The 22,519-nt window shown below is 36.9% G+C and overlaps 2 protein-coding genes across 5 annotated transcripts in view; both read right to left on the bottom strand.

Annotated features, from left to right (window-relative positions):
* The window catches only part of ABCC2 (ATP binding cassette subfamily C member 2), an 80,938-nt gene extending 79,417 nt beyond the window's left edge, over nucleotides 1–1,521 (bottom strand). Inside the window, exon 1 of the mRNA XM_089898026.1 lies at nucleotides 1,026–1,521. The gene's annotated coding sequence lies outside the window, so the exon portion shown is untranslated. The remainder of the gene's footprint in view (nucleotides 1–1,025) is intronic.
* An 11-nt stretch (nucleotides 1,522–1,532) lies between these two features.
* Nucleotides 1,533–22,519, bottom strand: part of CUTC (cutC copper transporter) — a 51,544-nt gene continuing 30,557 nt past the window's right edge. For 3 of the 4 annotated variants that reach the window (XM_089898024.1, XM_089898022.1, XM_089898023.1), the window contains exons 8-9: nucleotides 21,213–21,318; nucleotides 1,533–9,010 (exon numbers count right to left, since the gene is read on the bottom strand). In XM_089898024.1, coding sequence (XP_089754150.1) covers nucleotides 8,794–9,010; nucleotides 21,213–21,318 — 323 coding nt within the window. In that variant the 3' untranslated portion in view covers nucleotides 1,533–8,793. Of the gene's footprint in view, nucleotides 9,011–12,789; nucleotides 20,260–21,212; nucleotides 21,319–22,519 lie in introns of all 4 variants that reach the window. The other variant, XM_022569088.3, reaches the window with a different exon arrangement.

Genomic DNA, 22,519 nt, shown 5'->3' with positions numbered 1-22,519 from the left:
AATTGATAGAAGCTCAGTGTCAGAGAGTCAGGGTCACTGAGAGGTTTTTGTTTTTTTTTTAAGCATGTAAAATATTTATTATGGGCTTCGCCTACAGAGGCACAACATAAATAGAATAAATTCTCCTGAAAGGTAATTAGTGTAGCCAGTTGATATCATCCAGTTGATAATTTGTGGTGGAAAATGCAAGACCTGGGACTAGGTTCCCACATCTGAACTTGGGTAAGTGAAACACAGAAGGACCCTATGTTCTCAGCCTGCCTTTTGTCTGTGAAAAAACTTTAGCCAAAAAATAAGCTTAATCAGAGAAGTGAGAAAATACAGAAACAGTCAAGGGAGACCAAATAATAATAATTTAGTCATTAAGCATAGTCAAGGACTTTTAGTCCCTCTCAAGGGCTATAGATAATAATTCTGAGCCATATTCTGTGAGCTGTCTTGTAGATACTGAAACCCCTACCAGGTGGAAGAAGTTAACTACATGATGACCAGACTGTAGCCATGACTTAAGCTGCCACAGTTCCGAGAACTGGCCTCGAAGAAATAGGAACAAACCGACCCTGGAACTAAAGACTAACTGTACTTAAAACAATCAAGATGACACTGATCAGACCACTGATGGCCAATTTCAACATGACTGTCAGAGCTGACTCTGCTGCTTCTGCATGTAGCCCCCTCCCTCTGTCTATAAAGGTTCTTGCCCACTGATTGTCAGTGGGGGGCAGTTGGCCTTTGGACAGGCATCCACCCCCTGCCCCCCACCCCCTGCCCCGGTTGCCGGCAACCAAAATAAAGCAAACTTTCCTTTCCACCAACCTTGCCTCTTTATTGGCTTTTGAGCTGTGAGCAGCTGGACCCCACTTTCTGTTACACAAGTGCATGAGCAAAGGCTCTGCTCCAGGAGCCACTCCCTGCAACTGCTATTCTGCCATTGCCTCTGCCAAGTCTGTTAGGCAAATACAAAAGCGCAAGCAGGACTTGCTCCACAAACAACCATCCCAAGGCAGGGGGCACTTAATTCACACCTTCAAATCCTTGTGTATCTTCCACAACCACAAGTTTCTCTCATAAATCTTCAAAGGTTTCAGGTGGAGATAAGTCAAGGCGATTAAAGCATGTGTGAGCTCTGGGAAGTTTTCCAGGACTTCTCCATTGCTATATTGTAAACAGCTGGGGACCACTGGAACCAAATCCATTCCTGGGTACTCAGGATGTTTCCGTGACAAACTGCAGTAAAACTGGATATGCTTCTCAGTGTTCATGAGCAGCACAGCCTTCCAGAACCACTGAATGACAGGGTGGTCTGGGCAGTAGTCCTTCTTGTATATAAATGTTGTCTCCAGTCGTTCACGTCCACGTTGCCAAGGCTGCACATCAGCAACTCCTTTCATCTGCAAAGCTCACTTTCATCACCGTTTTTAATCAAATCAGTAGGAGGCAGTTCTGTGAATCCCTCTAGGATGGCATTCATTTGCTTCTAGACCTTGTTCACAAATCTCCACTGGATGACTGAGTCTCAGTCAAGTCTGAAATATCAAAAAGATCCACGGGGACTCAGTTATAGGGGAACCCCGCACACTTTTGTGAGTTTTACCTTGAGGAGGTTCTCACAGTGAATGTCAGAGAAAAATCTCCTAATGCTTCTGGCAGGGGGAGGGGAAAATTAACCATTTGAAATATACCAGAGCATTCTCTTCTTCTTAAAGTCTGCCCTCAGAAGAAACTGTTTAACCAGAGCTTAATCTGCTGGGTTAAGCCTAACCAACCTGGGGGGAAGAGAAATACCCAACTCCAGCCCACTCTAGCCTTCTTGTCCCACCTAAGGGAGGGAGCTGAGAAGCACTTGTGAAGTTCACAGTCCAGAGGCACAGTCTCACTAAAAAGGCTGAGATCTAATCACTGAACCATAAAACATTTCCTCTCCCTCCACTCCTTACCACCACATTACTAAAGGCCTATTTTCAGCTGTTCCTTTTACCCAGAATGTCATGTCCAGCTATCAAGAAAAAATTACAGGGCATACTAAAAGGCAAAAAACACAGTTTGAAGAGACGGAGCAAGCCTCAAATATGGCAGGGATGTTGGGATTATCAGACTAGGAATTTTAAACAGCTATGATTAATATGTTAGGGGCTCTAAGAGATGAAGTAGACAGGATGCAAGTGCAGATGGGCCATGTAAGCAAAGAGACAGAAATTCTAAGAAAGAATCAAAATGAAATGCTAGAGTCAAAAGCACTGTAATAGAAATGAGTAGAAATAAAGAATGCATGTAATAGGCTTATTAGTAGACTGGACACAGCTAAGGAAAGAATCTCTGATTCTTTGGTCCAGTGGTAAGGACTCTGCATTTGCACTGCAGGGGGGAAGGGTTCGATCCCTGGTCAGGGAACTAAGATCCCACCAGCTGCACAGCATGGCCAAAAAAAAAAAAAAAGACAAAAAGAGTAGAAGACAAAAATAAGAACAAAGAACAAGGGCAACAAGTATAAAACAATAACAAATATGGTAGATATTAATCCAACTATATCAGTAATCACTTTAAGTATTAATGGTCTAAGTATACAAATTAAAATAGAGATTGTCAGAGTCAGTAAAAAACAAGACCCAACTATGTCTATAAGAAACACACTTTAAATATAAAGACACATATAGATTAAAAGTAAATGGATGGAAAAAGATGTGCCATGCTAACACTAATCAAAAGAAAGTGAGAACAGCTATATTAATTTCAGAACAACTTCAGAAGAAGGAAAGTTATGTGGGATTAAAGAGAGACATTACATAATGATAAAGGGGTCAATTCTTCACAAAGACATAACAATCCTTAATGTCTATGCACCTAACAGAGCATCAAAATACATGAGACAGAGGCTTCCCTGGTGGCGCAGTGGTTGAGAGTCTGCCTGCCAATGCAGGGGACACGGGTTCATGCCCCGGTTCGGGAAGATCCCACATGCCACAGAGCGGCTACGCCTGTGAACCATGGCTGCTGAGACTGCGCGTCCGGAGCCTGTGCGCCGCAACGGGAGAGGCCACAAGAGTGAGAGGCCCGCGTACCGCAAAAAAAAAAAAAAAAAATACATGAGACAAAAACTGATGGAACTGCAAGGAGAAACAGATGAATCTACTGTTATAGTTGTAGACTTCAACACCCCTCTATCAGAAATAGACAGATCCAGCAGGCAGAAAATCAATAAGGACATAGTTGAACTCAACAATCCCATCAATCACTACATATAATGGACATCTATAGACTACTTCATCCAACAACAGCAGGATACACATTCTTTTCAAGCTCACAGGAACATTCATCAAGATATACCACATTCTGGGCCATAAAACACACTTCAATAAATTTCAAAAAAATAGGAATCATACAATACTGCTCTCAGACCACAATGGAATTAAACTAGAAATCAATTACAGAAAGGTAGCTAGAAAATGCCAAAATATTTGTAGATTAAACAACACTATACCAAATTACACATGGGTCAAAGAAGAAATCTCAAGAGAAATTTTAAAATATTTTGAATGGAATGAAAATGAAAACACAAATTATCAAAGTTTGTAGGATGTAGCAAAAACAGTTCTTAGAAATTTATAGCATTGAATGCATGTATGAGAAAGGAAGAAACATAAAATCAATCATCTTAAGTTTCCCCCTTAGAAAAATAGAAAAAAGAAGAACAAATTAAAGCCAAAGTAAGCAGGAGAAAAGAAATAATAAAAATTAAAGCAGAAATCAATAAAATTGAAAACAGGAAACCAAAATAGAAAATCAATGAAACCAAAAGCTAGTTCTTTGTGAAGATTTTTTAAAAATTGGTAAGCCTCTGGCCAAACTAATAAAGAAGAATGAGAGGACACAAATTACTAATATCAAAAATGAATAGAGGCACTTCCCTGGTGGCCCAGTGGTTAAGACTCTGCGCTCCCAATGTGGGAGGGGCCTGGGTTCGATCCCTGGTCAGGGAACTAGATCCCACGTGAAACAACTAAAAGATCCCGCATGCCGCAACTAAAAGATCCTGTGTGCTGCAACTAAGACCTGGCACAGCCAGACAGATAAATAAATATTTAACAACAACATCAACAAAATGAAGAGCGAGGACCTCACTACAGATCTCATGGACTTTAAAAGGATAATAAAGGAATTCTATGAACAATGCTATGCCCACTAATTTGATAACCTAGATGAAATGGACCACTCTTTGAAAGACACAGTGGGCCAAAACATGCAGGAAGGAAGAGACAATCTAAATAGGACTGTATCTATTAAAGAAATTGAACCAATAACTTGTAACCTTCCAAAACAGAAATCGCCAGGCCCAGATGGGTTCTACCAAACATTTAAAGAAGAAAATATACCAATTCTCTATAGTCTCTTTCATAACATACAAGCAGAGGGAATATTTCCTAACTCATTCTATGAAGTCAACATTTCCCAAATACCAAAACCAGACAAAGAGATTACAAGAAAACTACAGACAAATATCTCTCAGGAACATAGATACAGACATTCTCAACAAAATATTAGCAAGTCAAATCAAACAATGTATAAAAAGAATTACACACCAGAAACAAGTGGGATTTATCCCAGGTATGCAAGGCTGGTTCAACATTCAAAAATCAATTAATCTCGGGACTTCCCTGGTGGCCCAGTGGTTAAGACTCCGCGCTCACAATGCAGGGGACCTGGGTTCGATCCCTGGTCAGAGAACTGGATCTCACATGCCACAACTAAGAGCCCACATGCTGCAACTAAAGGAGCCCACATCCTGCAACTAAAGATCTCACGTGCTGCAACTAAGACCTGGCGCAGCCAAATAAATAAGTAAATATTTCAAATAGTGGTTGCAAACTGGAGGTCCGTGGGCTGAATTCAGCCTTTATAAGTGTTGTGTTTGGCCTGTACAGTTAAAAAAAGTTCTTAGAAAAGAATCAATTAATGTCACCCATCACATCAGGCTAAAGAAGAAAAAAATCACATGATCATATCAATAGATAGATGTAGAGAAAGTATTTGAAAAAACCCAATATGCACTAATGATAAAAACTTTCAGAAACTAGGAATAGAGGGGAATTTCCTCACTTGATAAAGAATATCTACAAAAGACCTATAGTTAACATTACACTTATGGTGAGAAATTAGAAGCTTTCCCACTAAGATCAGGAACAAGGCAAGGATGTCCCTCTCACTACATCTTTTCAACACTGAAGAATTCATAGCTAAGGATAAAAACAAGAAAAGGAAAGAAAAGATACACTGATTGGGAAGGAAGATATAAAACTGTCTTTGTTCTCAGATGACACGATTATCTATGTAAAAAATCCAGAAGAATTGAAAAAGAGCTCCTGGAACTCATAAGTGATTATAGCAATGTAGCAGAATACAAAATTAACATACAAAAGTCAATCACTTTCTTATATACCAGCAATGTACAAGTCAATTTTGAAATTAAAAACACAATACCATTTATATTAGCACCCCAAAAAAGAAATACCTTGGAATAAATCTAACAAAATATGTACCAGGTCTATATGAGGAAAACTACAAAACCCTGATGAAAAATTTCAAAGAAGAAATATTCCATGTTCATGGTTAGGAAAACTCACTATTGTCAAGATGTCAGTTCTTTGTAATTTGATTTGTAGATTTAATGTAATCCCAATCAAAATCCCAACAATTTATTTTGTGGATATCAACAAACTGATTCTAAAGTTTATATGGAAAGGCAAAAGACACAGAATAGCCAACACAATATTGAAGGAGAAAAACCAAGTTGGAGGACTCACACTATCTGACTTCAGGAATATGATGGAAAAAAACTGACAAATAGATCAATGAAACAGAAAGCAAGCCCATAATAGATCCTTATAAATATAGTAAACTGATCTTTGACAAAGGAACAAAGGCAATACAATGGAGAAAATATAGTATTTTTAATAAGTGATGTTGGAACAACTGGAAATCCACATGCCAAAAAAAAAAAATCTAGATACATACCTTACACCATTCCCAAAAATTAACTCAAAATTGATCAAAGACCTAAATGTATAAAACACAAAACCATAAAAGTCCTAGAAGACAACAGAGGAGAAAATCTAGATGACCTTGGGTTTGGCAATGACTTTTTAGATACAACACCAAAGGCATGACCCATGAAAGAAAGCAAAAATTATTAAGCTGGACTTTATTGAAATTAAAAGTTTCTGCTCTGCAAAAGACACTGTTAGCTGGAGGAATCAGGCACCCTGACTTCATGCTATATTACAAAGCTACAGTAATCAAAACAGTATGGTACTGGCACAAAAACAGAAATATAGATCAACAGAACAAGATAGCCCAGTAATAAACGTACGCAACTATGGTCAATTAACCTACAACAAAGGAGGCAAGAATATACAATGGATAAAAAACGGTCTCTTCAATATGTGCTGGGAAAACTGGACAGCTACATAAAAAGAATGAAATTAGAACATTCTCTAACACCATGCACAAAAATAAACTCAAAATGGATTAAAGACCTAAATGTAAGACCAGATACTATAAAACTCCTAGAGGAAAACATAGGCAGGACACTCTTTGACATAATTTAATTTCCTTTTTTGGCAGCAGGTGTAGCGTATCTTGAACTCAGCAAGGCACCTGACAAGATACATCATGTTTTCTATGGACTGGATGAGTGCATATTTACATGGACCTTTAATTGCTTGAACCACTGTATATTCAAATAAATTAACAGAATGATATAAATGATATAACCAGAGGAAGATCTCTACTGGCATTCCAAAAGGGTCTGCAGTGGCTTCAGCACCTTCAACATTTTTATCGATGATCTACAGGCATTAAGAGAACTCACATTTAATGGACATCTTATATGTCAATCTTACATGGGTTTCTTAAATAACAAATACATTTCTATGTTAGGCACTCTAAAATTTTTATGTAATTTAATCCTCACAATAATCCTATGAGATAGGTATTTTTACTCCAAGTTTACCAAATAAGAAACTGAGGTTCAGAAAGGTTAAGAAAATTGTCCTACATTCCACAACTTACAAAGAATAATCCTCCATATTGGTACAGCAAAAACATCAACAGATGTCCTCCCACACCTTTACAAGGTAGAAAAGACTGGAGAAAATATGCTCTGGGGAGAAAGTCCAACTAGAAGATCTCCAAGATTTTATGATTTAATGTATATAAAATTTTACACAAAGACAAAAATAGTGTGATGATTCCCTTTACCAAAGGATACACCACAGGATTTCTTTAAATCACAAGCTCTCCTACTGCCCTGAAGATGTAATCTGAATATATCAAATACATGCACATTTTCAGGAAAGCTCCTATTCTATCAGACGAGGTGTGCTGTGAATTCTCTCTTTTAAAGTGTAATAATTGATATTTAAAGACTGTACTAAGAAAGACTGCAGCATGTTAAGGAGTCAGGAAACCTGGCTGGATTCTGGCTTTAGCTCTGATGGTCTTAGGTAAAATGATTTCTCCCAGATCTCTTCTTAATGGTTTCCAAAAATCTCTTCTTAATGGCTCAATGTGTGTCTTCTGTAAATAATTGATTGCATAGAGGTAATTCAGTAGAAGGGAACATGTGATCATAGTGACTCAGGGAAAAATATGCTCTATCACTTCTACTTAGTAAGCAAATGTTGATTAACAAGTGGTTGCATTTAGGTTACTTTGAAGAATCTACAAAAGTTCAATGTTCAAGATAACCAAAGAGTTGCATACTTTTAGTTAATGATTACATATGAACTTAAGAAAGGTTTTCTTTCTTGTGCAATATCTTAAAATAGATATCCAGTGGTAACAGTAAAAATATTTTTTCCCTTTGTATTTTTTAATTGGGTCTAACATTCATCTCCTATAGCATAAACTAAAAACTATAGTATGAATTAATCAAATAATTACTTCCAAACTCTCCCAAGATAATCTGTACATTTTTGTGCTGCTAAAACAAAAAAATTTAGAATAACCAGAGACCAAAAGGGATGTACAAGTAATTAATTTTTAAAATACTTTTACTTATGGTAAACATATTTTTTTAATATTAAAACCTGAAATATATTGAAATTCTTCTGGAAGAATAAACAAATTGTAAAGCATAGATTTAAATAATTAATAAACTCATTGAACTAGATTTAAAGCCTACCAGAAAAAGAGTCAACTACTAAAAGATGTAGTTTTTAAAAAGAACATGTACTTTAAAAAATAGTAAAAGTTATTGACAGTACAGAATAATGTTCCTGGTAGAGTCAAAGAATAAGCTTTTAGCTGTCGACAAACTAGAGAGAATTGGATGAGCAATTTGATGTTTTTTAGACAGAAGCATATTAGAATAAAAAAGAAGTATTTGAGAATTCTCTGGTGGTCCAGTGGTTAGGACTTGGTGCTTTCACTGCCCTGGCCTGGGTTCAATCCCTGGTTGGGGAACGAAGATCCTACAAGCTGCGTGGAGGGGCCCAAAAAAAAAAAAAAGTAATTAATTTAGGTCTTTACTTCACATCATCTCATTAAATAAATTAATTAATAAATTTTAAATGTCTTCAAGGAAGACATGGAATCTTTTTTTTCCATAAATTTGTTTATTTGTTTGTTTTATTTCGGGCTGCGTTGGGTCTTTGTTGCTGCGCACAGGCTTTCTCTAGTTGCGGCGAGCGGGGACTACTCTTCATTGCGGTGCACGGGCTTCTCACTGTGGTGGTTTCTCTTGTTGTGGAGCACAGGCTACCAGCGCACGGGCTTCAGTAGTTGCGGCATGCAGGCTCAGTAGTTGTGGTACATGGGCTTAGGTGCTCCGTGCATGTGGGATCTTCCCGGACCAGGGCTTGAACCCGTGTCCCCTGCATTGGCACGTGGATTCTTAACCACTGTACCACCAGGGAGGCCCATAAAATATATTTTTGATAGGTCATAAAACAAGAGAATAAAATGGGCTAGCATAAAAAGATGTGCCCTGGAGAGAATAATACTCTTCTGAGTCCTGGAAAAAAAAAAAAAGTGATATCAGAAAACAGAAAGTGTCTACACAATTTTTTTTTTTAATGTTCAAGAGACTTTTATAAAACAAATACAGTCAGCCAGGCCTCTGTATCCTTGGGTTCCACATTCACAGATTCAACCAATCACGGATCAAAAATATTTGAGAAAAAAAATTCCAGAAAGTTCCAAAAAGCAAAACTTGAATTTGCCATTCACTGGCAGCTATTTACATAGCATTTACATTGTATTTACAACTATCTGTATTTACATTGTATTAGGTATTATAGATAATCTAGAGATGATTTAAAGTATACAGGAGGATGTGGGTAGGTTACAGGAAAATACTACACTAGATACATGGGACTTGAGCATCTGCAGATTTTGGTATCCAGACCAGAGAGGTCTTGGAACTAATCCCCCCTAGATACTGAGGGAAACCTGTACTAATACGAAAGCAACCAAACAGGAAATACATCTGATAAAAATAACATGGAAGGGCAATATAAATAGTAATTATCACATGGAAAACCACATAGCTTTACCAGCAATTAAATACGAGTAAATTATAAAAATTTCTGGAAGGATACAAAAGAAATTGTTAATGGTGGCTGCTTTCAGAAGAACTGGAGGAATGAAGAAGATAAGCTAAAAGAAAGTATACATAAGGTGTTGAATTCTGTGGATACTGATTCCTCCAAAACAGTACCAAAACAACCTGTTAAGACAGAGCTGAGTTTATTCTTATCACAGTAAGAGATAGCACTACCTTAACATACACTGGCCTTTTTACTAGGAAGTTATTCAAATTCATAATACCAAATGCATTCTTATAATTTATGATTGGACTAGTACTATTATTATTATTAGAGACAGTTTTGTGAATTAAGAACATGAAAATAGCCAAATTAGTGAAAATTTGCTGGACAATATCTTTAAGCCTAATGCCAAGACTGTAAAAAATGCATTTCTCTGGATGTTCATGTTTGTTCACACATATATGTAGAAATCTGGGAAGTGATTTTAATAGCACTTAATTTTTTTACTTATCTTGGGGACATATATGAGAGAGATTACCAAGTGGTATTTGCAAAAGGAGTTTGAAGAGCCCCATATTTTATTTAAAGGAAAAATCTGTAATTTCAATCATATAATTTCAACTTTAAATTCTTTCACTATGGAGGTTGTATCCACAGAGCAGCAAGTACAGTGCTAGGCATATGGATATGAGCTACATAAATAAAATGTGCTATTCTCATAATCATTACTTTTGACCTGGGTTCCTCTTTGATTTATAAAGGGAAGGGCCATCTCTTTGGCATCTTGTGAGTGGACCCCTGTGAATGGGTTGAAAGATCTCCAAATAGGATGAATTATTTATGGGTGTCCTTCCTATCTTCAAACACATAAACTGTAATTGACTTCAGAGCAATTTTGAAGTATAAAGTGTATTCTCTAAGATAGGTGTCTGAACTTCATTGAACTTTTTTTTTTAATATTTAATTTTATTTATTTTTGGCTGCTTTGGGTCTTCATTGCTGTTCGTGGGCTTTCTCTAGTGGTGAGCGGGGGCTACTCTTCATTGTGGTGTGCAGGCTTCTCCTTGTTGTGGCTTCTCTTGTTGCAGAGCACGGGCTGTAGGCACGTGGGCTTCAGTAGTTGCAGCACGCGGGCTCAGTAGTTGTGGTATGCGGGCTTAGTTTCTCCAAGGAATGTGGGATCTTCCCGGACCAGGGATCGAACCCGTGTCCCCTGCATTGGCAGGCGGATTCTTAACCATTGCGCCACCAGGGAAGTCACAAACTCTGACTGTTTTAATTAAGCTATAAAGAGGTTTAGAGGACTTTGAGCTCAGTCAAGCCAGTGGTTACCAGTAAGATTGTTTTTCTAAAGATAGGACTTCCCTTGCAATTTTCAAACTGTATACAGATTTGGAAAGTTCTTAACCCTACGCAAGAAGGTTGCTATGAAACATTCATAGCAACTGCTGGAGGGAAACTCACTCTCCAATTTTTTTTCTTTTAACCATCTTTACCCATTTTTTCCACCCCCACCTCTAGCAACCACCAATCTGTTGTCTATGAGTTTGCTTTTTTGTTTTAGATTCCACATGTGAGATCATACACTATTTGTCTTTCTCTGACTTATTTCACTTAGCATAATTCCCTCAAGGTCCATCCATCCCACCATATTTTTGCAAATGGCAGGATTTCTTTCTATTTTTTTATGACTGAATATTTCATTATGTCTATGTGTATGTATGTGTGTATGTACCTTATGATTTATTTTATTTAATTTTTATTGGAGTATAGTTGATTTACAATGTTGTGTTAGTTTTAGGTGTACAGCATCTTACAATTTCTTTATCCATTCATTCATTGATGGGCACTTAAGTTGTTTCCATGTATTGGCTCTTGTAAATAATACTACAATGAACATGGATATCTTTTTGATAGTGGTTTCATTTCCTTCAGATAAATACCGAGAAGTGGAATTGCTGGATCATATGGTAGTTCTATTTTTAATTTTTTGAGGCACCTCCATGCTGTTTTCCATAGTGGCTGCACCAATTTACATTCCCACCAACAGTGCAAGAGGGTTTCCTTTTCTCCACATCCCCACCAACAATAATTTGTCTTTTTGGTAATAGCCATTCTAACAGGTATGAGGTGATATCTCATTGTGGTTCTGATTTGCATTTCCCTGATGATTAGTGATGTTGAGCACCTTTTCAGGTACCTATTGAACTTTGCTTTGTCTTCTTTGAAGAAATGTCTATTTGGATCGATTCTTCTGCCCATTTTTAAATCAAATTGTTTTTTCTATTGAGTTGCATGGGCTCTTTATGTATTTTGGATTTTAACCCTTTATCAGATATATGATTTGCCAATATTTTCTCCCATTCCATAGGTTGCCTTTTCATTTTGTTGATGCTTTTCTTTGCTGTATAGAGATTTTAGTTTGATGTAGCCCCACTTAGTTTTGCTTTTGTTGTCTTTGCTTTTGGTCGAATCCAAAAAAACATTGCCAAAAATTCATTCTCCAATTATATTAGAACCCTTATAAAGGGTACACCCAACTTACTGTGGTTCGAATGAAAATATTTATTGGTTCACTTAACCAAAAGCCCAGAGATAATGCAGTTCTCAGGGTTGATTTATTCCAATGGTTGTGCTCCATTTCCCTCTCATTCTTTTGGCTTTGCTCTCTTTTGGCATCAGTTTTATTCTCAAACAGGTAGTGGGACAGCTGCAAGTTTCAAGACTCATATTCACACATAACATATAGGAAAAGAGAGAAAGGGTCATTTTTCAGCAAGTGTCCTAGAAATAGAAGCCACTAGCAACCTTCTCCTGGCATCCCAATGGCCCAAATTTCTGAATCAATTCCTGACAAGGAAAATAAGGTTATCCCTAGATTACTCAGGCCCATACCTGAAGCTGTGGGTGAGGTCAGCCTTTCCTAAATTACATGGGCTACATGCAGAGTGATTGCTACAACAAAATCAGAACTGGGAGAAGAAATGAGAGAGAAAGTTTCGGTAGGAAATCAATGATGTCCACTAGGAATAAACTCTTAGTTTTTTTTTCCAATTCAGATTCAGGATAATATGGGAAACAATGTCTACTATTTAGTGTCTTATTATAAAAAGGATTTTAATCAACTTACAAAAATACACAAAATATAACAAGATAAAATGAGTAAAGGGAAAAAAAGGATAGAAAAAGATAAAACAAGGGACAAGCCCGCTACACAAAATTTATTCAATATGATCCTGTTTACCTGTGGGATACAAGTTTGACTCTGAGCTTCCATCAGTTGAAAGAGGAACTCTGAATCAGTAGCTGTATCAGTCAGGTCTCTTCTGGTTGCAAGTGTCAAAGACCCAAATCAAACAGGCATAAATACAAAAAGGAAATTTATTGGCTCATTTAATAGAACACTCTGTGAATGTAACTCGCTTTAGGCACAGATGGGTCCAGAAACTCAAACAAGGTTCTCAGGACATTTACTTGTGTGTTGGTTTCATTCTCAAGTGGCCTCTTTTCACTTGCTGGCAAAGATGGCCTCAAAAGCTCTATGGTTTCACAGATCTTACAGCCAGTGATTCTAGTGAAAAGAGAACACCAGAAAAAAATCCTTGGTTGGATTCTGTTTGGCCCTCTTTGTGTTGTGTTCCCATCTCTAGACTAAACAATGTGGACAAAGGAATGAGGCACTCTAACTGGTTAGCCTGGGTAAATGTGCCCTCTCTCATGAGCAGGGAGAGCTATATGATTGACAATCCTATCAGGAAAGCATTATCTTTCAGTGGCAGCTTCAGAAAGGAAAAGATAGGCAAATAAAATGTCTTGATAACAACGTAATTCCATATACATAAGATATAAACAAACCAATTGTTCAGAAGCCCAGCTACTCCCCAGACTAACACTTAAGAAAAAATGTCTCCTTTAGGACCTCAACAACACAGTTGTATTTTATACAACTGTCTTCTATTACGTTTCCAATATAGACCAGTGGCATAATGCCAATGTGGTTTGATTTTTTTTTTTTTTTTTAATTCTATGAGGGACTAGAGCAATGCAATCCAAACACAGAGCTCTTTGTGATTTTATCCAAGGATAAAATTTAGCATCTATACAGGAACAGATGGAATGAATATTCTTCAGGTGTCTTAGTCACAACTCAGTTGCAGGGAACAGAAATCCATTCAACCAGTGTAGCCATCTTACTGAGAGATGTAAACTAAACACAAAACGAATAAGAAATGATATTTTGCTTCTACCATTGTCTTCAACCATGCTGTAACAAAACTCTTTCTCTGCCCTTGACCACATCTCAGGTTTAAAAGGTCCAAGCTAATTTAATCTAATTTAAAACTCTCTCACATTTACTTTTAAAAAGCAGCTTTATTAACATATAAATTACATACAATTCACCCACTTAAAGTGTACAATTCAGTGGTTTTTAGCATATTCACAGAGTTGTGCAACCATCACTACAATCAATTTTAGAACATTTTTACCACCCACAAAAGAAACTCACACCCAATTTAAAGTCCCTCCCCTTTCTTGGCTCAGGGACCAGCTACTGCTGGGGAGGGAAGTGTCATTCTTTTTATCATTTTTCCTTGTTATTCAATTTCTCCCCTACAAATTCCAGGATTGGGGCAGGGAGGTGATGACCCGAGGAAAAGAGGCAAAGGTAATTTTACTGATCTGGTAGGATGACCAAACTTGCCCAGTTTGCCTGGCACAGAGGAATTTCCTAGGATATGGGACTTTCAATGGTAAAATTTAAAAAGTTCCAAGAAAATTGAGATGGTTAGTCACCGTATTGAGCTGGTGCTGTTTATAGTTCACTCTTGTTTGATCAATAACTAACCATCACACTTTGTTACAGCCACTTTCCAGGTGGTCCAACCCTTAGCTCTTCTTTGAGGCACCTGGGTGACTTCCCAATTGCAATTTCCTAACACCGGTTATACACACTGGCTGACCTCTTCCCCCCTCAAAACCTGTCTTTCAGCAGTATACTCTTCCATTGCTGGTAATGTTAAATTTGATTACTGGGTTAAGATGGTAACAACCATATAGCTCCATTATAATGTCAAGTTTCTATGTTCATGACTAGCAAATAACCCATAGGGTGATACTTTGGCACCATTTGGATATTCAGTCCCCAATCAACCTTTTACCTAATGGTTTCAGCATTAACAGTCCCTGACTGATTTATTTCATTAGGGGTTGCAAAATGGTTATTCTCTAATTCGGAAAGATGAGTAATGTTGCTGGGAATATTCATGTACAAATTTTTGCGTGGACATATTTTCAATTCTCTTGGAGATATATATATATATATATATATATATAATATTATATAATATTATGCTATATATTATATTAACCTAAGAATGGAATTGCTGGGCCATATAGCAACTCTATGTTTAGCATTTGAGAAACTCTCGGACTATTTTACAAAGCAGCTCCACCATTTTACAATCCCACCAGCAGCACACAAAAGTTCTACTTGCTACACATCCTTGCCAGCATTTGATAATGGTCAGTCTTTTGGGGGGTATAGTCATTCTAGTGGGTGGGAAGTGGCAGCTCAGTGGGGTTTTCATTTGCATTTCCCTAATGACTAATGATTTTGAGCATCTTTTCATGTGCTTGTTGGCCAACTGTACACCTTCTTTGGAGAAATGTCTACACAAATCCTTATCCATTTTTAAAACTGGGTTGTCTTTTTATTGTTGAATTCTAAGCATTTTTTATACATTCTGGATACAAGCCCCTAATCAGATATATGATTTGCAAATATTTTCTCCCATTCTGTAGGCTGTCTTTTCACTTTCTTGATGTTACCCTTTGAAGCATTATTTTTTCTTTCGTGACTTGTGCTTTTCTTGTCGTATCTAAGGCTTTGCCTAACCCAAGCTCACAAAGATTTATTACTGTTTTCTTCTAAGAATTTTATGTTTTAGCTCTTTTACTTAGGTCTATGGTGCATTTGAATTAACTTTTGTACATGATGTAAGGTCCCACTTCATTCCTTTGCAAGTGTATATCCAGTGGTCCAGCACCATTTGTTAAAAAGACTATTCTTTCCCCAGGGAATTATCTTGCCACCCTGGTCAAGAATCAATTGCCTATAGTAAAAGGGTTTATTTCTGGACTCTCAATTCTATTGCATTGAGCTATATATTCATCTTTATGCCAGTAACACATTGTCTCAATTATTGTAGCTTTGTAGTAAGTTTTGAAATCAGGAAGTATAAGTCCTCCAACTTTGTTCCTTTTTAAGATTGTTTGGCTATTTTGGGTTCCTTGCATTTCCAGATGAATTTTAGGATCGGCTTGTTAATTTCTGCCACAAAGGCCGTTGGGATGTTAATAGGGATTGCCTTGAATCCGTAGACCAATGGGAGAATATTGCTATCTTAACAATATTAAGTCTTCCAATCTATGAACATGGGATGTCATTCCATCTATTTATTTATTGTTAGATCTTTAAAAATTTCTTTAAAAAATGCTTTGTAGGGACTTCCCTGGTGGTTCAGTGGTTAAGACTGTGCCTTCCAATGCAGGAGGTGTAGGTATGATCCCTGTTCAGGGAACTAGGATCCCACATGCCGTTGGGTGCGGCCAAAAAACTTAAAAAAAAAAAAAAAAAAGCTTTGTAGCTTTCAATGTACGGTCTCGCACTTGATTAAATTTTTTCCTAAGCATTTTGTCATTTTTGATGCTATCATAAATGGAACTATTTTCTTAATTGCATTTTAGGATTGTTAGTTGCTAGTGTAGCAATACAACTGATTTTGTGTATTGATTTTTATATCCTGCAACCTTGCTCAACTTAAAAAAATTTTTGTGTGGATTCTTTTCCACACAAAAGTATTTTCCATATATAAGATTGTGTCACCTATAAATAGAAGACGTTTTACTTCTTTCTTTTTAATCTGGATGCTTTTTATTTCTTTTTCTTGCTTAATTGCCCTGGCTAGGACCTCTAGTACAATGTTAAGTAGAAGTGGTAAGGGTGGACCTCCTGTCTTGTTCCTGATCTTAGGGAGAAAATATTAAGTTTGATGTTAGCTATATATTCTGTTTTCTTACAGATGATCTTTTTCAGGTTGAGGAAGTTCCTTTCTATTCCAAGTTTGCTGAGTGTTTTTATTATGAACGGGTGTTAGATTTTGTCAAATGCTTTTTAAGTGTTGAGATGACCATGTGACTTTTGTGCTTTATTCTATCAATATGGTGCATTACATTGATTGATTTTTGGATATTGAACCAGCCTTGCATTCCTGGTATAAATCCTATTTGGTCATAGAGTACACAGTAAGTCCCCTATATATAAACCTTCAAGTTGCAAACTTTCAAAGATGTGAACATGCATTCGCATGTCTAATCACGTAAATTAGTTTACCTGTCTGGTGTACATTGTCACATGCGTGCATCCTCTACAAGTGGTTGTGCTTTTGTGTACTTTACTGTACAGTTCTGTTTAGAGTATAGTAGTACAGTATCTTTATTTCAAGCCCAGGATGTCTGGAAGCAAGCATAAAAGCAGTGGTGATGTAGCTGGTACTGGTATGATGATAAAAAAAGAGCTACTACCCAGACATAACTGGATTGTTTTTTCAGGAGGGTAGATAAAATTGAATCCAGCAAGGAACCAGAACCTGTGCCATCAATGTCACGTGTGAGTGAACTTGCAGCTTGCCCTTTGTCTCCTATTGCTGATGATCTTTCAACTTTTCCATCTCCCACCTCCTCTCCTTCCTCCAGTCAGTAACTCTTCTTGCCTGGTGTTCACTCGATGCCAGCCCCTGCATGCCAGCTGTTGTACTGTACAACTGTACTTTTCAAGGTACTGTACTGTAAGATTTTAAAAGTTCTCTTTATTTTTTATATTTGTTTGTTTTTTATGTATTATTTGTATGAAAAGTGTTATAAACCTATTACAGTATAGTACTATATAGCCGATTGTGTTAGTTGGGTACCTAGGCTAACTTTGCTGGACTTATGAACAAACTGGACCTACAACTCGTATATGTAGGGGACTTACTGTAATCTTTTTTATGTTGCTGGACTCAGTTTACAGAACAAAGTGAAAAGTGGATCTCGATGGGGCAAACTGAAGATATCTAGCATAGTTCCCGAAGTCAGTAATCCTGATTCTCAATCCAGTGCTTTTTTCCACTAGCAAAGTAAATCAATAGTATGAGTACACAATTGATGGTTGTAATGAGAAATATATAAAAATATGAAGACATGGTTCCCTAGTCTCAAAATACTTATAATATTGATGAGAAGACATATATACATGGAATAATGAGTAAATATTTTAAAACAGGACTATGTGTAGAAAGAAAAAATCAAGGTAAGGGGTTACCTTATGCTTTTATAGTCACATAGTGGAGGGCACAAACTATCGGCTTCAGTACTCAATGCCTAGCTTCCTGGGAGGACTTTTAAACTATCAAAGACTGATACTAGGAAACTAACCTAGAAGAAAAGAACTTTAATGGGTACATACTATGTACTTGGTGTTTTAATATATCCTTAAACCAGAAGCCATAGTTTAGTTATTAGTCCTGATTTAAACATAAACGAATTAAAGTTCAAAAAATTAAGTTAACTTAAACTGGAAGTGAGGATATGATTCCAGGTGTGTCTGATTTGCCCAGGAGTATTGCTCTCTGTACTACATCCAGATACCAGAAGCATCCTTAAGCATAAGACTTAGAAGTTAGTAGCCTAGCATTCAAGTCTTGTAAACAACATTCATTTGTTATTAAATTTTGAGCAATTCATAGCACCTCTCAGATCCCTAGCTAATCTGTCTAAATAAAATAGAGATAATAACATAGCCTTCTCTTATCTCTGGAGGATCATACAGTGAAGTCCAAGCATGGGGGAGGGTTAGGCCAAAATACTAAACATGATGTGTGTGCATGTGTACATGATACTTACATGTCTCTTTCTATATTCCAAAGCCAATATTAAAACTATTAACAGAAACCAATATTAACAGAAACCAATATTAACAGAAAACACTGAGGTTATTATTAGTTTTTAAATAGTTTGCCTCTCATTTCTCATAAATTCCTTGGCAAATATTCTATGTTGAAATCGTACCTGAAAAAGTGAGGAAAGAAGTTAAGATTTAAAAGTGAGGGAAGGGGGACTTGCCTGGTGGTCCAGTGGTAAGGAATCCACCTTACAATGCAGGGGACGCAGGATCGATCCCTGGTCGGGGAACTAAGATCACACACGCTGCAGGGCAACTAAGCCCGCGTGCCACAACTACTGAGCTCACGTACCTCAATTAGAGAGCCTGCATGCCACAAACTATGGAGCCCACACGCTCTGGAACCCGCGCGCCACAACTAGAGAAGAGAAAACCCGCACGCCACAACTAGAGAGGTGCCTGTGCACCACACCGAAGAGCCTGCGCACCACATCAAAAGATCCCACATGCCTCAACAAGATCCCACGTGCCACAGCTAAGACCTGACGCAGCCAAAATAAATAAATAAATAATAAATAAATCTTTTAAAAATAAATAAATAAAAGTGAGGGAAGGGGCACATTAAAAGAAAGGGAAGGCTTTTGGTATACACATTCATTGGTACCCAAGTTTGTGCATGCTATTTATAGAGGCTCCACTAACTAGCCTCATGACCAAGGGCAAGCTCTTCGTATTATGATTCAGTTACTTTCCTAATACAGAAGCATCAGTTCTATTACCAGAGCGGTGTCTGTGTAAAATGAGATAATAAATATGGAAGTGACAGAAAAAACTAGAAATGAACCTCACCATTTGGGACCTGCCCATAGGAAAAGCAATTTTCATCACTAGAATCCAGTCTCCATATCTGTGGCCTCAGCTGAAAGAAACAGCTATTCTGATAACCTTCCTAACCTCCCCCAGTTCTCTATAGATCTTTGTACATTGTCAGATGAACCTCATAGTTAAGCCATTTCTCTATCTGGGAGCAGAGGCAGAAGTAACCTGATGAACAACAGAGATCACTTCTGCCTTTCTAAGTCTGGGAACTTTTACATCCTACTTCCCAAGTCTAGGAATTTTTATGCTATACCATTTACTCTATATCCTTAGTATCCTGCCCAGGATCCAAAAGGTACATAATAAAAAAGAGAAAATAAAACTAAAAAAAAAATCCTCCCTTTAATGCTTGGCTACAGATGAGTAAGAGACTCTACCATAATAGAATGGCAATTTTTATTTTACAAATGAAAAGGCAAAATACTGCTACTGAGTTGACCATGAAGTCACATCTGAGTTGAATGTTCATACTTTGCAGTTGAATTTTCCCAGTTCATCAGTTAATTCCACTGAAAACAGACTAAGCCTCCATTTGTGGAAGAAGCGTAGGCCAGATTTAACCATGATGATGGAGATGGTCGACAAGATTAAGCAAAGGAAATGACTGTTATCTGTTTCAAGTTCTTTTTCTTCTTGGAAACATTCTCCATGGTAATGTAAGACTTAAAACAAAGACTGTGACTGTCCTGGCCAGAGAAGGTTAAAGCTGTGTCATAGAGAACTGTAGACTATTCTTCTACCTTTGTCCAGTGATATCCATCTCTCTCAGAGAGGTCTGGCTAAACCAGAATATTCTTTGCAATAGCATTCAAAGTCCTTACTAGGGTCACATCTGTTACCTTTAGAGAATATTCTGATCTAGAAAGAGAGGCTCCCATAGCAACAGAGGAATTTCTGCAATAGAAGTAATAAAGGAACAGATAATTACATAAGTTGTTAAATGAGCCCTCCTACTGGCACTTCATTTTATAGGCAATTTCAAGGCTCAAGAACAAAGTTAGGTCAAGGACCCTGAACTACTATATTTTATAATTTTTATTAATTACTTGAAACATCTAGTATCTAAATCTATCAGATAGTATACTTGATTTTATATCTGGAGTTGTAAATTCTAAGGCTCTTGCTTCTTTTACATTTCATTTTTTCCAACTTAGAAATAATCAACAATTAACTATTAAATATAGGAGTCCTCTCAAGTATAATAAAAAGAACACATAATAGTTTAAATTCCTTAATAGTGATATAATTTCCAAATAACTGAAAATAGGGAATTCCCTGGCAGTCCAGTGGTAGGACTCCATACTTTCACTGCCAAGGGCGCAGGTTCAATCCCTGGTTGGGGGAACTAAGACCCCACAAGCTGTGCGGCGTGGCCAAAAACAATAAAATTTAAAGAAATTAAAAAATAAAAATAAAATAACTGAAAATAGAGAGCAAAGGTGAGGAAAGACTTAAGTATTAACAGTAGGAAAGATAAAAATGACTACAGCTCTTCCATCCTTATACCATAGTTATTAACTTTGCTAAAGGAAATCACAGGTGAATAGCCACACATACATATCTGATTCATTTGAAGCTTAGCTGCTGAATTAGAATTTATTATTAACTGGTCTAAGTTCAGCAATGCCTTAAGGCTTTGAAGGTTAGCCTGTGTTCAGAAGAGCCTGCTTATTTAAGGCAGGAAAAGAACCACTCTGCAGTTAAAAAACTTCAAAAATGACTGTAATACTTACATACTAATCACAACATTCCATTCATTAATCATGCCATCAACTAAGGTTTTCCTGTTTGGGGAAGTAAAGATTAACTGCATTCATTTTTGCAGGAGTCAAAGAATATATTTTTACCGAAACTTCATTCCTGAATCTCTAGCCAACCGAGCGGAACAGTGGAATTCTGTAGCCCCTGAACCCTCAAGGATCCTTTGTAGATTTCTGTCTGTTATGCCACCCCCTGTTGGAAAGAATAAATAATATATTAAATAGAATATATTTTCATATAAGATTTAATGAATAATATGACTGCCAACTCTACCTGGAACCTCCATACTGAAATTTCTCATTGATTTGAGAATTATTCTCTCTTTACTCAGCTAGAATGAATTTAGAAAAAAAATGATGAAAAGGCAAGACTACAGACTCTGAAGAACAAAAGATAAGGTCAAAGCACCTTTATGACAGAATTTTACATGCCCACTGGTTTATATAACAATGCTATATGTTACCGATTTTAAATCTATAAAGATTACTCCAGGGCAAGGAAAATCACTGAGTGCTCTAGCCCTGCTTCCCCTCAATTAAAGCAAAATCAAATTGAAATGAAAGGTAAGATAGACTTGAGGAAGAAGTCACAAAAGCAAAGCCTCAGAAATGTATCTCAAAGAGAAAACCTCCAAGGTTCTTTCTCTGGCCCAGGATTTGATGAACACACAGATCTCACTGGCAATGGGAATAATGCAAGGTGTTATACAACTTATTTATTATAATATCAACTTTTTGTTTCATTTTACGGAAGAATTTGATTCTACTTTATTAAAACTGCACAATCAAGTATTTTATGACTCATTTGTTTTAATGAACAATCTCTTAAATGTCTGTATATGAAGAATAATATTCTGAACTGATACCAGATTATAAATATAAAATCAGCTTATTCATCTTGATATCATTCTCTCCTAATATATAAGACGTATTCAATACATATTTTTAAATGACCGTTAAAATATGTACTTTTTATCTCAAGCTATTCAAGCTACTAAAATAACTTGACTTACACACTCTTTCAGACTCATTAACTCTTTTTCTTGGTGGTACAGTAATATCACTGAGCCCTAAGAAGCAGAAAGAACAGACTGAGAAGTCAGATTTAGATTGGAATCCTGGCTTTACCACTGTGGCCCTTCACAGCTATGTGATCTTAGATAAATTACTTAAATCCACTGAGCCTCAATTTTTTCACCAAAGAGGGATAGTATTGCCTACTTCACAAACTTGTAAGGATTAAAAGACAAATACATTATTTCCTTCTAATAAATAACAAAATATCTGGCCACTGAAACACACGTTGCTCAGTTATCAGAACATAAGTAATACATTTTCCAAACATAGACTAACAGGTGGGACTTGAAAGAACAGCTAGTTCAATATCCTCTCTT

This window comes from Delphinapterus leucas, chromosome 16 (assembly GCF_059928025.1).
Source record: "Delphinapterus leucas isolate spDelLeu-1000000601 "Yukka" chromosome 16, BTC_Dleu_Yukka2, whole genome shotgun sequence".
Taxonomy (NCBI): Eukaryota; Metazoa; Chordata; class Mammalia; order Artiodactyla; family Monodontidae; genus Delphinapterus; species Delphinapterus leucas.
The sequence above is the reverse complement of the archived record's forward strand: the minus strand, read 5'-3'. Positions and strand labels throughout refer to the sequence as shown.